Source organism: Platalea leucorodia, assembly GCF_965183815.1.
Source record: "Platalea leucorodia genome assembly, chromosome: 1".
NCBI classification, from domain to species: domain Eukaryota; kingdom Metazoa; phylum Chordata; class Aves; order Pelecaniformes; family Threskiornithidae; genus Platalea; species Platalea leucorodia.
In genome coordinates, this window is record NC_138823.1 from 123,515,258 (window position 1) to 123,528,098 (window position 12,841).

The following is a 12,841-nucleotide window of genomic DNA, read 5'->3' on the forward strand; positions in this document are numbered from 1 at the left end:
ATGTGGGTGGGGGTTAAGCTCCACCTTGAAAGCAAAGGGGATGCTAGGCCAGAGAAATCTTTCCTTTTCCTGAAATGACTTCAGCTCTTCTTCTCAAGGTTATAATGGGTCAGTCTTTTCTAGCTAACACGCTGGTGATTTTCCTTCCTTATGAAACTCCTTTTATATCCTCTTTTAGGCAGTTGCCTTCTGAGAACAGCAGCAGTAAGGTTTGCTCTTGCCACAATCTCCATTTCACTGTACTCAGCAAATATGAACAGGAAGGGACTCAGGCATCAGCAAAGATAAAAGACTCCACAGTGAACAGCTCATATTTATATTAATAAGGTGAGTTCCTGAATGCAAGAAACAGAGAGAGCTCAAGAGACAGGGCAAAGATCCCTTTTCTCGGGTTTTAAATCTCCTCAGCCACATTTACAAAGTGCTAATGAAAGGCTGAGGTTGTGCCAATGCATTTAGAAACAGGCATGACCGCAACAGTTAAATGTGGATAGGCTTGCCTTGGAATATGCCAGACTGAGGTTCAGTTCCTGAAGCACCAAATGTTTTTTCCCTGAAATGTTTGACTAGAAAAGATTTTTTTTTCATGCTTTTATGCTAGCACTAGCTGTTTGCACACATACTCGCTTTGTAGCTTTCCTGGCAGGGTGCAAACAGGGGCAAACCCGTTGCCCACAGTCCAGCCCACCCAACAAGACTAAATGCTGGTCAGACATAGGAGGAGGCTGAGGTGGAGGCATTCCTCCTGCCTGCACACGGACGCCATGATGCAGCCACCCAGACACTGTGCAGAGTGGCTTCAGAGACCTCCAGGGACACCCTTGTGGTATCCCACGGATGTTAGTAGAGAAACAAGGAGCAGCTATGCACATCTTCCCATGGGACACTGGTTTCCCTCCTGTACGTTATGTTCCCTATACTCTAGTGCTCTAGCCTGTGAGATTGTCCTGTCTCTGTGGCAGCCCTTCGAGATGCAACTATGCCAAGTCCGATGAAAAGGGAGCCTCTGTGGTTTTGGAAGAAGGGTAACAAATCAAATCATCATCACATATCTACTATAATATCCACATTAGTGTTACCTTTTACAGCCCCACTTCTTAGACTGCCTGTGAGAGCCATGGACCATGCAGCAGTTTTTGTTAGAATGAATGTTAGACAATACCACCAGACTGAAGAATTTTATACATAACTTAGTCTCACTTTAGTCCCTGAAGTAAGGTGAAAATCTTCAAACATGGCAATATGTAATGCACATATCTCAACAGCAACTTTTCTGATTTCTAGCACATAAGAGTGCTGCACACTGGGAATTCTGGGGCAGCTTTAGGCAGAGCAGAAATGGAGATTTTGTTTCAGTGAACAAACTATGAATACGAACAAGCACAGCAGCTCTTCCTGGAGCTGCTCTGATAGTCAGTTCCAATCATTTTTATTTTGTTACTGCACTTCATACAACAAACATCCCTTGATTTCTCATATGGATGATCTCTTGCAACATCACAAAAAATGATGAGCAGCAGCTGGGGATTTTAGGAAAGCAGGAAGATTTCTGTATCACTATGATGGCTCTTACTGAAACGATCAATTAGTAAATGTGACACTTAACTGGCCCTCATTAGTTTTCAGAATTAAAATTCCATGAAAGTAAATGGGAGGCAGTTATCACTTCTTGGTCTTAATACTTCAAATTGTCTTATATTGCCAATCATTTTGGGTGAGGTCAACCAGACTGAGTCAATCCATGGCTACTCAAGATGTTACAGGAAAAAAACAGACATTAATTACCTTTAAACGTGGTCTACCTTACAGGAGATTTATCCTTACACCATATTGAGAACCAATTTTCTCATGCTCTCAGGTCCTTCAAGCCTGCTCAGGCACATGTGCATCTCATACTACTGAAGGCCTGTTAATTTACAGTATCCAGGTACACTAGAACAATTGGCGAGAGTTAAATAGAATCATCCCCTCCCCAGACAACCACAAGAGCATGTCTGTCCAAATATACCTTAGAGAGAAGAAAATGGATGGCACTTACCTCCAACGCCGTTACAGCGAGATGTCATTTCCCAGAGGACCAAAGCCATGGAGTACACATCTGTTTGTTTGAAGGACTCCATGTTCTCCAGGTTCATCCTGGATTCCAGAACCTCAGGGGCCATGTACCTTGCTGTGCCAACCTACAGGATAGAAGATCGGGGAGAGCTCAGGAGCTGCAATTGTAATTCATGTTTTGGATTCTGCTGTGATTTAACTTCAGATTTCACAGAAACAGTACCATTTGACATGTATCCAAAAATTCAAGCCATACTTGGCACAGGTCATATTTTCTGCTGCCAGGGGAATCTGGCATTGTCCTGACTACCAACTTACTTGTACCTCCCCTGGTAAAGAAAAAAAAAAGCCCTTTTTAGTTCCTTAAGCAAATAATTTTAACACTAACAAGCTTTCTCACTCTTTGGCTGTTCACAGATAAACTCTGCCCTTTGGGCCTGAAGCAATTGCTGTTGTCCGAGTGTCTTTCAGATGAGCAAGAAACACATTGTATTCTTTTCTGCTGCATATTAGGGTCTTAGCTGTTCTTTTCATGGTAGGCTTAAAAGGAAAGTGGTAAATGCAGGCCTGGCAGAAGAAAGCAAATACACAAATACTGAATGCAGAAGCACACATTTGAATTGAAACCAAAAATCGGCCCCTTTGTTTGAAAAGCCATTCTCATAAACTTTATTCATACTGAGCAATTTTCAGCAATGATTTCAGCAGCTTTGCTGAGATCTAGATTATGACATTGCATTACAGAAGGCAAAGTTTAAATGTCTGGTTTTATCATGAGAAAGGATTTAAGGAAGAATTTTTGGATCACTCAACAGTTGCTCTCAAATTATAAACTCTTCACAGGGTAGGTATAGAAAATTTATCCCCCTTGAAAAACTGCAAACATAATAAGTCTTTGATCAGGCAAAGACAGTTTCAAATTGGAGACTGGTTAATCACAGAGATGAACAAGCACCAGTGGGTGATGCAGTAGGACCTGTGATTCAAATGAGCTATTTGTAGACTGCACTACAGCAATCACTCCAGAGCCCAGCGGCAAGCAGGACTGCAAAAGATCATTTCAGTTACTGGGTCTGCAATTGCAGGCATCCACATAGTAAATGTACAGTCCCTGAGACAGCCCTACAACATCCATTTTACAAGCTTCTGTAAACATCTTATCACCCCAAGCTCAGGGCAAATGGGAAGAAGTGCCACAAAAAGTGCAATGCACTGTAAGAAGACAGCAGGAAAGATCAAGGACATAGCTTTGTCATAGGACTCTGCAATGGCAGGGAATTTCTGCATCAAAAATATTCAAATGGTTGTATGATCAAAGCCTTTATAAACAGAGGACAGAAAAAAACCCTGTGTGATCAGTCCCCAAGTTAAATTCCCTATTACATGGTGAATTTAAGGCCAAGCATGTGAGCAACAGCCATACGCTGAATGGGTACTTGGGACACTCATGTCTCAGCACCACTGAGTTGGCCAGCATCTCCCACTCCTACAGAACATGAATGTATGGAAACTCTGCAGCAGAGGCTGTTCCTACCCCCCATCTGTTCCCCAACACAAAACTTCTTCCCCAAGCAGATCCCATCCAAAGCTTAAGATGGGTTACCTGTACACTATGGCCCACAGTCCCACACCCCCAAATCCTGCTGATTTTAACAAGAGTTAATGGTGGCTAAATACAGATTCTTAAGCATGGCACAAAGTGCTGTTCTGTTCTGGCATTTCACATTCTTTGCAGCAGTGAAAATTATTCTGCAGCTTTGCTGGACAATGGAGGATCAAGCCCTGTAACTAAAAAGTACTGCGGGAAATGCAGAGAAAATTTAAAATGACTTGAAGAATGGTATCAAATCAAACCCATTTCCAGCCTGCTTAGGATTTATCATGTGTTCCACTCTGCCTGTGTCCTTTTATCTGCAGATTATTAGGTCTTTGGGTCAAAGATACTTCTCCTGTATCTTGCAGAAACCTGAGCCTTGAGTCTCAAAGGCATTTAAACTCCAGCAATTCAGAGTTGGTTGCCCCTCTGGAGTCTGGATATGCTTTCTCTTTGCAAAGACCAGGCTGGTTTCAGTTCTTGCTTCTCCAAAACTTCTAGTGAGGGACCATCTCTCTTCCTGTGGTACATTATTGTTTTTGTGACTTTTGGATCTTTTTTTACTGGAGAACTTGCGTTTCTTTCAGCTGAGTAGATGGGAAAGAAGATGGCTTTGTAACCACAACGACTTGCCTTGAATATTACTAAGGCTGACCAGAGAAATGGTAAAATACTTATCCTCTTCTATGTATTTCATTGGAAGCTAGAGGTTTCTTTGATTTAAGATTTGGATCAGCTCCATTATATACCTTCAAAGATTGAAACTCCTGGTGGGAAAGGTTTGAGTCAAAGGGTAAAGTTTAGAAATTATGCATAAGGCAAATTCTGGTGCAAGACCCCTTTAGCAAAAGCTGCAGCACTGAAGTTGGCACGTTGGGGAATTTGAGTGGGTGGTGCTTGTGTGCCCAGAAGAAATAAGGTGGAGGTTGAAGTGGAACCACTTCACACCATCTTACTCCTCATCACAGAGAAGAATGACACTAGCTGGATCACCCTCAAACAGATTCAATGAAGCTAAACAAAGTAAAACAGTAGGCCTCAACACCAGTGCCCGAGAACACTGATGCCAAAGCAGTAACCTGCTCTGGGCAGCACTGTACTTTGTCATCAGTGTCGGTGTGGACTGTGGAAGTGGCAGTATCAACACTACCCTCCTACTTCCAAGTGTCTGTGAGCAATGCCAGAGAAATCAGCTTAAAATATGGGTTGGCTTTAAGCAATCAAAGTGTCTGTGGGGTTGAGTTTCAGAGCCCCTGCCTTACACTGCCAAATACTCTGTTTTCACTTTATTCCAAATGCAACCAGTCTTATGACTTACAATATGGTATGACTTCCCTGAACTCCAAAAAGTTCTGGCATGCTGGAGAGAAATGATATGTAATTGTGAGTGGTGTTCGTGTTATTTTAAATATGGCTTCCTTCATTATCATTACTCCCGGTGCTGGTTAATAAACCCTCTCAAAATGAGATCGAGACAGTTGCCTCTCAGTAAGGAGACTTTCAAAGACAGATCTTCGTTAGATAAACAACAGCAAAGCTCTCATGAACTCAACTGTCCCTGAAAATGTTCTAAACCAAAATATTAGTTCCATGTGAAGTAAAAGTCAGTGTAAGCGCACAGGCTTGATGGGACCTATGCATGAAAATAGAAATATAAAAATACATGTGTAAATATATGCATAATTAGATAATTATGAATTAATTAACAAATGGTCTGAATTTACATGGGAATTTTCATTAGAAGAGCCAATATATAGAGATCTACTTGAAAAATTTAGTCTTCAAAGCATTTATAAACATCCTCCTGGCATCCTTGTGAAGCAGATCAGTATTATCCATGTCACTTAATTGAAAAAGCAACATCAGGGCAATTATTTTTATTTGAGATTCTTGCATTTGTTCGCATTTGGAGAAAGTGCCATAATCTTAAACATATTTTTGGCCTTTCAAAGTTATTATCTATCGCTCTAGTTATCTGCTGACGCCTCTCAAAGATAGAAGACTGACTTCACATATGCTGGGGTACACCAGGAGTGGGTCTATGCACACAAAACTGTAATGCCATCAGGCTTGAAAACTGTGGCACAACCTCTCAATGTGAAGCACATCCTTATCCTGTGTGTGTGCACTGCAGCAGCACCACAGTCACTAACAAGCTCATATACACTTAGTATGAGTGTATGAAGAGAATGGTTGCATCGTATACATATGCAGCTCTCTGATCATAACAAAACCTTCATTGCATATTTCTCACTGTTGCTTTAATGTTAAGTTTAGAGCCTCTTTGTTTATAAATATTGTCACCTTAATTTTTTAAGATTTTAAGTAAATATGGCAACATGGAATTCTTCCTCTTTTCACCCCAGGAACTGACACAGTAACTATTACAACACCCCGCCCCCGCCCCCCCCTTCAAACTTTTAACTTACCTGCCCACTGTTAGCCAGGTCATCCACAGAGAGAGAAGGGTCCAGTCTCAGGGATAACCCAAAGTCACAGAGACAGCAGGTTAAATCATTTTTCACCAGGATGTTGGAACTTTTTAAGTCTCTGTGCACGATAGGTGTTTTGGGGCGACCACAGGGTGTGTGATCACTGTGCAGATGGGCAATCCCTCGGGCCAAGGACCCACCCAGTTTCCAGAGGTCCTCCCAGCTGATAATGTGCCGTGTGAGATATTCCTGCAAGTTTCCTCTAGCATGGAAGGCAGTGATCAACCAATACTGTTTACCAAGATCTGTCTTACGCTCCTCTGCTGTCAAGAATTGGAGGATGTTCTCGTGCTTGAGGTTTACATCTGAAAAAATGTCTTTCTCAGTTTTCCAGGAAGCATATTCTTCATAGGGGAAAATCTTGACTGCCACAGTTTCATACTGCTCCGATGTGTTTTGCTTCAGTTTGGCTTTATACACTTCAGCAAACCTTCCTTTGCCAACAACAATATCCAACTCAATGGGCAGCAATTCTGTGTTGTGGTTGATGTTGTTGGCACAGGTAGAGCTGATGTCTGAGCGGTCATCATCTAACATAATGGCACAAACATCACTGCAGTCCTTATGATTCCCGGGCTTAACATTCTTCTCCCATGCCTTGTTGAGCTTTCTCTTCTTATGAGTGCGGTAGGCATAAAAGATAACAATCACAGCAACAGAAATCACCAGTAATGGGACAAGACTTATGATTGTGACTTTGGAAATTTCATCTTTCTCCTCTGGCTTATGAGGCTCATCTGTAAAGAACAGAAGGAAGGCATACATTAAATGATATAATAGCTTTATGTATACAGGAGGCTGTCAATAATTATAATTTTTATCCAGAGTGCAATACATGATCTCCTCCACTAACAGTAAATAATACAAATTATCACTGCTTTCTTACCTCAAAATGTTGGTTTGTATATAGGTCTCCACTTACCAGGACTTCCCTGTCTGCTTATTTTATAAAAAGCCAGAACTGAACGAGCAAGAACCTAATGTATTTTAATAGGTTTGTCCTTCTCTCAGGCTCTTAATATATTATGGACAAAACCTTCGCTTTCCTGAATACAATAGCCTAAGTCTCCTGCACTTAACTCTGTCAATGTATCCTTGACAGATCTGCCCCTTTAACGAGCAATTACTGGAACACATTAATTTTTCTAAGAACTGGATTGATAAATAAATAGACAATGCAGCATGTGAATTTCCACTTGCCCAGTTATCACTCCAGATCCAGTATATTTCAGTGGGATCCATGTAAAGACATCTTCGGGAAGCCTGTCCGCACAAAACTACCACAGGCTAATATTCAGGCACAATATGTATGCCTGCATACACATCTGAAAAACAAAACTCGTTCTCATACTTTGATGTATGTGAAAGAGTGTTGCTAGAACAAATTCAAACACCTGCGTGTACACAGGTGTTTGAATCCTGCAGGCACAATCAGGCATGTATGGCACATCTGAGACCTGTCACCCCCCATGTACTTTCTACATGGATTTATGTAACTGAAAACATCCTCTGTGTCCCCCTTGCTGGCTGTACACTGGCTGCTCTGTTGTAAAGCAGCTGACGGTTCACTCCAAACTCCTCAGCTGGTGCAGTCCACAAACTAACATATTCTTAGGTGGACCACACAGGGATAGGGAATAGAAGAACAAAAGACACATATTCTAGAACAGGGAGATGTTCTGGGGATGGTACAGAGCATTATTCTAGAGGCGAGAGCTTCCCTGTCACCTCTAGATGTGACCTTTCTAGTTCAGTCTGGGGTATTTTTTAGGGAAGGTAAACAGTTTAAGAGAGAACAGTTTTATGCTGAAAATAGATTAAAGAAGGAAGGTCAGAGTTTATCTGAACCTGATTTGATTGGAGACACAGAAATGTACTCTCCCAGCCTATTTCTTCCTTTGAGTTAGAGCAAACGTACTATATGATCTTTCCATGAGGGAGGGATTGATTGGAAGAAGCCCCGAATGGACTAAAACAACTGAAGCTGCAAGCAGAGTTAGGCGAGTAGCTTGTGTCGGCAGCATGATGCCAGAGACGCTCTGGCGGATGCTTACAGCAATGTCACTGACTCAGATTCTGTATATCAGGCCAAATAAGCCAATAAGAAAAAGAAAAGTTTAATAAGCTCTGAAGGGAGGTTGCCACTAACTACATTAGCCGCTAACCTGTTTCCCCTACTCTGTGCCTCTTAAAAATTAAGGTGAGCAATGCTGAAAGTGGTGGGCAAAAAGAGTTTACACTTAGAACAAGCAGTACGTCTGACCCTCCAATTTCACATATAATCAGTTTCCCATTGGAAACACAGTTAGCTGGCAAGCAGCAGGACCCATCAGCTATTCAAAAGGCAGGTGATGGACCATCTAAAGAGTATATTCTTCTTTATTTGGAAGAAGGCCTGAATCCTGAACCAGGATGTGCTTCCTCTGTTTGAAATGTTCATCAACCAGATGTAGAGCAAGTAATTCAATCCCAGCCTCTCACAAGGTTTCAAGGAAGAGGAAGTGCCTTTCTAGCACTGACATTCCCAGCTAGCACAGGTCAGTGGCATTCACTAGCAGCACCTACAAAGAATGTATTTCCTTCATTTATGCAAAAAAAATCTTTTAAGCCTATCCCTTCTTCCATACCTGTGCAAACCACAAGTCCTTATTCTCAAGTGATTTCCCTTGGCAACAAAATGTTAGTAAATTTTAAACTTTTTAACTTTTAAAGAAAAAAAATACTTAAAAGTTCATCACAGATTACAGGCACCCTTTCTGCTTCTCAACATGTTGAAGAGGGGAAAAAAAACCCCAGTTCTTTTATGGCCCTTACTGGAGGAATATATGTAGGAAGTCCAATGTCACTGTCAGTAAACAGAAGATTTGCATTGCTTATTCCCATGTGCATTCTTCACTCTCAGAAAATCTGCTTTATAAAGAACTTGGGAAACACCCCAGTGGAGGAGAACTGACTACGTTGTGGGGTGGCTGTTTCGGAGTTTTGGCTGCAAGCAGGCCACAACTACATGAACACAACTATGATCTGTAACAATCAGATAAAATAGTTTTGATGAACGTTTGGGGTGCTGTTTTGTTTTTTTTTTCTTGACCACAGAAAAGCATGCTTGAAGTTTGGACTCTGTTCTTGGAACTGAGTAATATGTCATCTATATCATACGGTATACTTTTAACAAAGATGAACATGCCTCTTTAGGGCCCTTTAAGCCCTTTTTCTTTGCCACAGAGCTGCAATATGTAGCCTAGATATTTGAAATACAAATGTCTTTCTAAATGAGGGAGAAAAAACCCAAGATGTATTAGTTCTCTTTCCAATTTCTCCCCATGAGTCCAAGCAGTAGGAGGTAGTTGGGTACATATTCAGCTTTAACTGAGAAGAAACTCACCCAAAGCCGCTACTCCTTGACTGTTATGGCTACCTGTCTGAGGGTCTCCAGTCATTCCTGTAATGCCCTAGACCAGGCTGTATTATTTTGGCCTAGAGCTGAGAAGTCTCCGGCAGACTTCACAGCCCCTTTGGCTCTTCCTCTTTTTGCACAAGAGAAAGCTCTGCTTGCGGTGCAGGGGAATTTCTGGGTAGAAGAAACTGTTGATGTTGCAAATGTCACTTGAAAAAGAATGAAAAAATTTTTTTAATCAAAGCAGAAGCTGAGCACTTCGGCCACTTCCCCTGAGCACTGTATCATCCTGCACCCCTGCTGCAGAGTGACACATCCGCTTCAGCACCGTCCCTTGGAGGAAGTAGGGAGGCAGGGGGTGAAAAGTATATGGCTGCACATCCCCACCTGAAGCAGCAGGGATGAACGGTGTGCTCGTTTTCAGTTTTTAAGACACTAGACAAGTCCCACTCAAGGCTTGGGAAGTGCAAGAATGAGCACCCAACAGGGAGAACTGGGAGTCAGTACTGACAAGGCTGAACCCTGAGCTTAAAAGAAGGGGACTAAGCTGCCTGCCAGCAGAGTTATAGGGCAAAGAGCTGGTGGCACTGAGGGCTGGTCAGAGCAAGGCACTTTTGGAACTGCGTTTGACTTTGACTGCTGGTATGAGCAGAACAAAATCAGCCCTTCCAGCACAAGCTAAAGTTGGGGTACTTCTCTGTTGAATCTGTGTAAAAAGACAGGGCAGGATCAAAATTCAGAGCATATCTGTATGTTTGCATAGTGGCTAGCCAACATTTTCTGGCTTGACTACAGGAATCTAAGAATAAATATGTTCATTTGCTTATAAATAAATACCTATGACTCAAACCCCATAATTTCAAAAATGGAAGTGCAGCTTCCTCTTTCTGAGCACCAGAATGAGCAAAAGCTGGCTGCACAGGCAGGCAAGGAAATGGTTAAATGAAACAGCCTTTCAGGTTTTGCAAACATGGTCCTAAATAACTTCCCCCACCCAGAACTATTATTTAGGTGGATCAGTCCTTTCTTAAGCTTCAAAAGAACCTATTAATATAGCATAACAATAGAGAAGTTGAGCTAAAAGAAAGCTTCCTGTCTGCGGTTTAAACTAAGCACAAGCCATCTGCACAACCCTTAACACTACCCAAGCCTTTAGGGAATAGGGCTCAGGTGCCAAGGAAAATGGAAAGGCTGTACAGCCCCTGTTCAGTCAGGAAGCTTCAAAGCACAACAGTGCTTTGCCTGCAAATTCTTTAGGTTTGACTGGGTGCCTTTGACTGCTCTTCGCTGTCACCGAACTTTGGAAACAAGAAATAAAACAATGGCAAGAAAATTAGGACCCGCACTTTAATGCACAGGGCAGCAGAAATGCACAGCCAGTCCTGACAGAATTACTTCAGTGCTGTTTGCTGCTTGTGTGAGTTCTAAGGTTGCTGCTTATTCAACTGCTAGTCAAAGCCACACAGCAGGGTGAGAATATATTCGATATTGGCAGAACTCAGGTTAAACGTATCGACACTGATGTACTGTAAGCTTGTCTAGTGTCTTAAAACCCCCCAGAAACACACAGTCACAAAATATGGGCCCAGAGCTGGGACTGTGATCTAGTTATTTTGCAAGCTCTTGAGAAACAAAGCAGCCCTTTGAGCTGACTGGAGGACGACTCTGTTTTGCAGCAGTTCTGAGGTTTCAAAGTTCGGTTTCAATTCCACACTGGAATGAAAACTAACACTTTTTGAATGTTTTTTGCATAAACAGAATTCTGTTCAAATGTTGCAATTTGGCAAGAGATGTGAGTGCTGAATCCCCACCAGTGAGGGGACTAGTCTGGGGTATGGGAGCTCCAAGTTCAAGTCCTGCTCTGTTTGGTTCAGGGAAGAGCTTTTCATCTCTGATTGATTATTTTGAATCAGGGAAATGTGAGTTTGAGCCTTACGTGCGTACCAATTTCTGGGCAAGACACTAGGCAATAAAATATGGAAAACTCTGCCCATCTCTTTAGCGGTACTTTCTGGATGAAAACTAATTCCCTAAAATGTTTCATTTTCAGTGAAATGAAGTTCCACTCTGAGCAGCTGTTTGGGGTAACTTAGTTCATCTCTATTGAAGAATTCTCAAGTGACAATGAAATTCTGTAGGTCAGTGTCTCATGCACCTTCCCGATTTTGGTCTTTTTAGAATTCAAATGGCTTGGAAATCTCCAGCAAAACATTTTTAGATAGGAAATGTTGATTTTCAAAACAGAAACTCTGCTTCTGACATTCCTGTACTTTTCCCTGAAACCCCTATCTTGAGGACAAAAGTGGTCTGAAAGTTGATAAAATTTTTATGTTTAAAAACTTCTGCTAAATTTACAGGCATTGTTTTTTGGGCTTTGTGGATGGGTGTGGGGACCTTTTTTATTGGGGGGAACACTATTTCCTTAGGGAAATTGTTGATCCTGACACAAAATACTTGGAAATAATCAAACTCAAATGCTGCACCTAAAACTAACCTGCATTTTTTTATCTTGGCAGTTTCTTGGAAGCATTGTAATTTTCCATCCTTACTGGAGATGAATAATTTTTTTTCATCTTAATAGTTTTGTGGGGCAGGAAATCAGTTCCACCCCTCCCTCAGCTCTATGCTGAACCATCTGATGTCAGACGACAGAGATTAGTAGATTTTAAAACCAGAATGGCCTCTATCTTGCTATCCAGTGGAAAATAAACCCTGACATTTCTTGTAGACTTCCCTGAAAATTAAATTCCTGCAGCCAGTTCCTCAGTTTGACAAGAGTTTTTTTGGACTAGGTAAACAAAGTCTGTCAAGGTGTGCTGGTTTAGGCTGGGATAGAGTTAATTTTCTTCACAGCAGCTAGTATGGGGCTATGTTTTGGATTTGTGCTAACAACAGTGTTGATAATACAGGGATGTTTTCACTATTGCTGAGCAGTGCTTACACAGAGTCAAGGTCTTTTCTGCTCCTCACACAACCCCACCAGTGAGTAGGCTGGGGGTGCACAAGAAGCTGGGAGGGGACACAGCTGGGACAGCTGACCCCAACAGACCAAAGGGCTGTTCCACACCATATGACATCATGCTCAGCATATAAAGCTGGGGGAAGAAGAAGGAATGGGTGGATGCTCGGAGTGGTGGCGTTTATCTTCCCAAGTAACTGTTACGCATGATGGAGCCCTGCTTTCCTGGAGATGGCTGAACACCTGCCTGCTGATGGGAAGTAGTGAATGAATTCCATGTTTTGCTTTGCTTGCGTGCACGGCTTTTGCTTTACTTATTAAACTGTCTTTATCTCAACCCATGA

General features: G+C 42.0%; 1 protein-coding gene across 3 annotated transcripts in view; it reads right to left on the minus strand.

Annotated features, from left to right (window-relative positions):
* Positions 1-12,841, minus strand: part of TGFBR2 (transforming growth factor beta receptor 2) — a 61,584-nt gene that overhangs the window by 11,954 nt on the left and 36,789 nt on the right. For all 3 annotated transcript variants that reach the window (XM_082328654.1, XM_082328656.1, XM_082328655.1), the window contains exons 4-5: positions 6,079-6,878; positions 2,039-2,180 (exon numbers count right to left, since the gene is read on the minus strand). In XM_082328654.1, the coding sequence (XP_082184780.1) occupies positions 2,039-2,180; positions 6,079-6,878 (942 nt within the window). The remainder of the gene's footprint in view (positions 1-2,038; positions 2,181-6,078; positions 6,879-12,841) is intronic.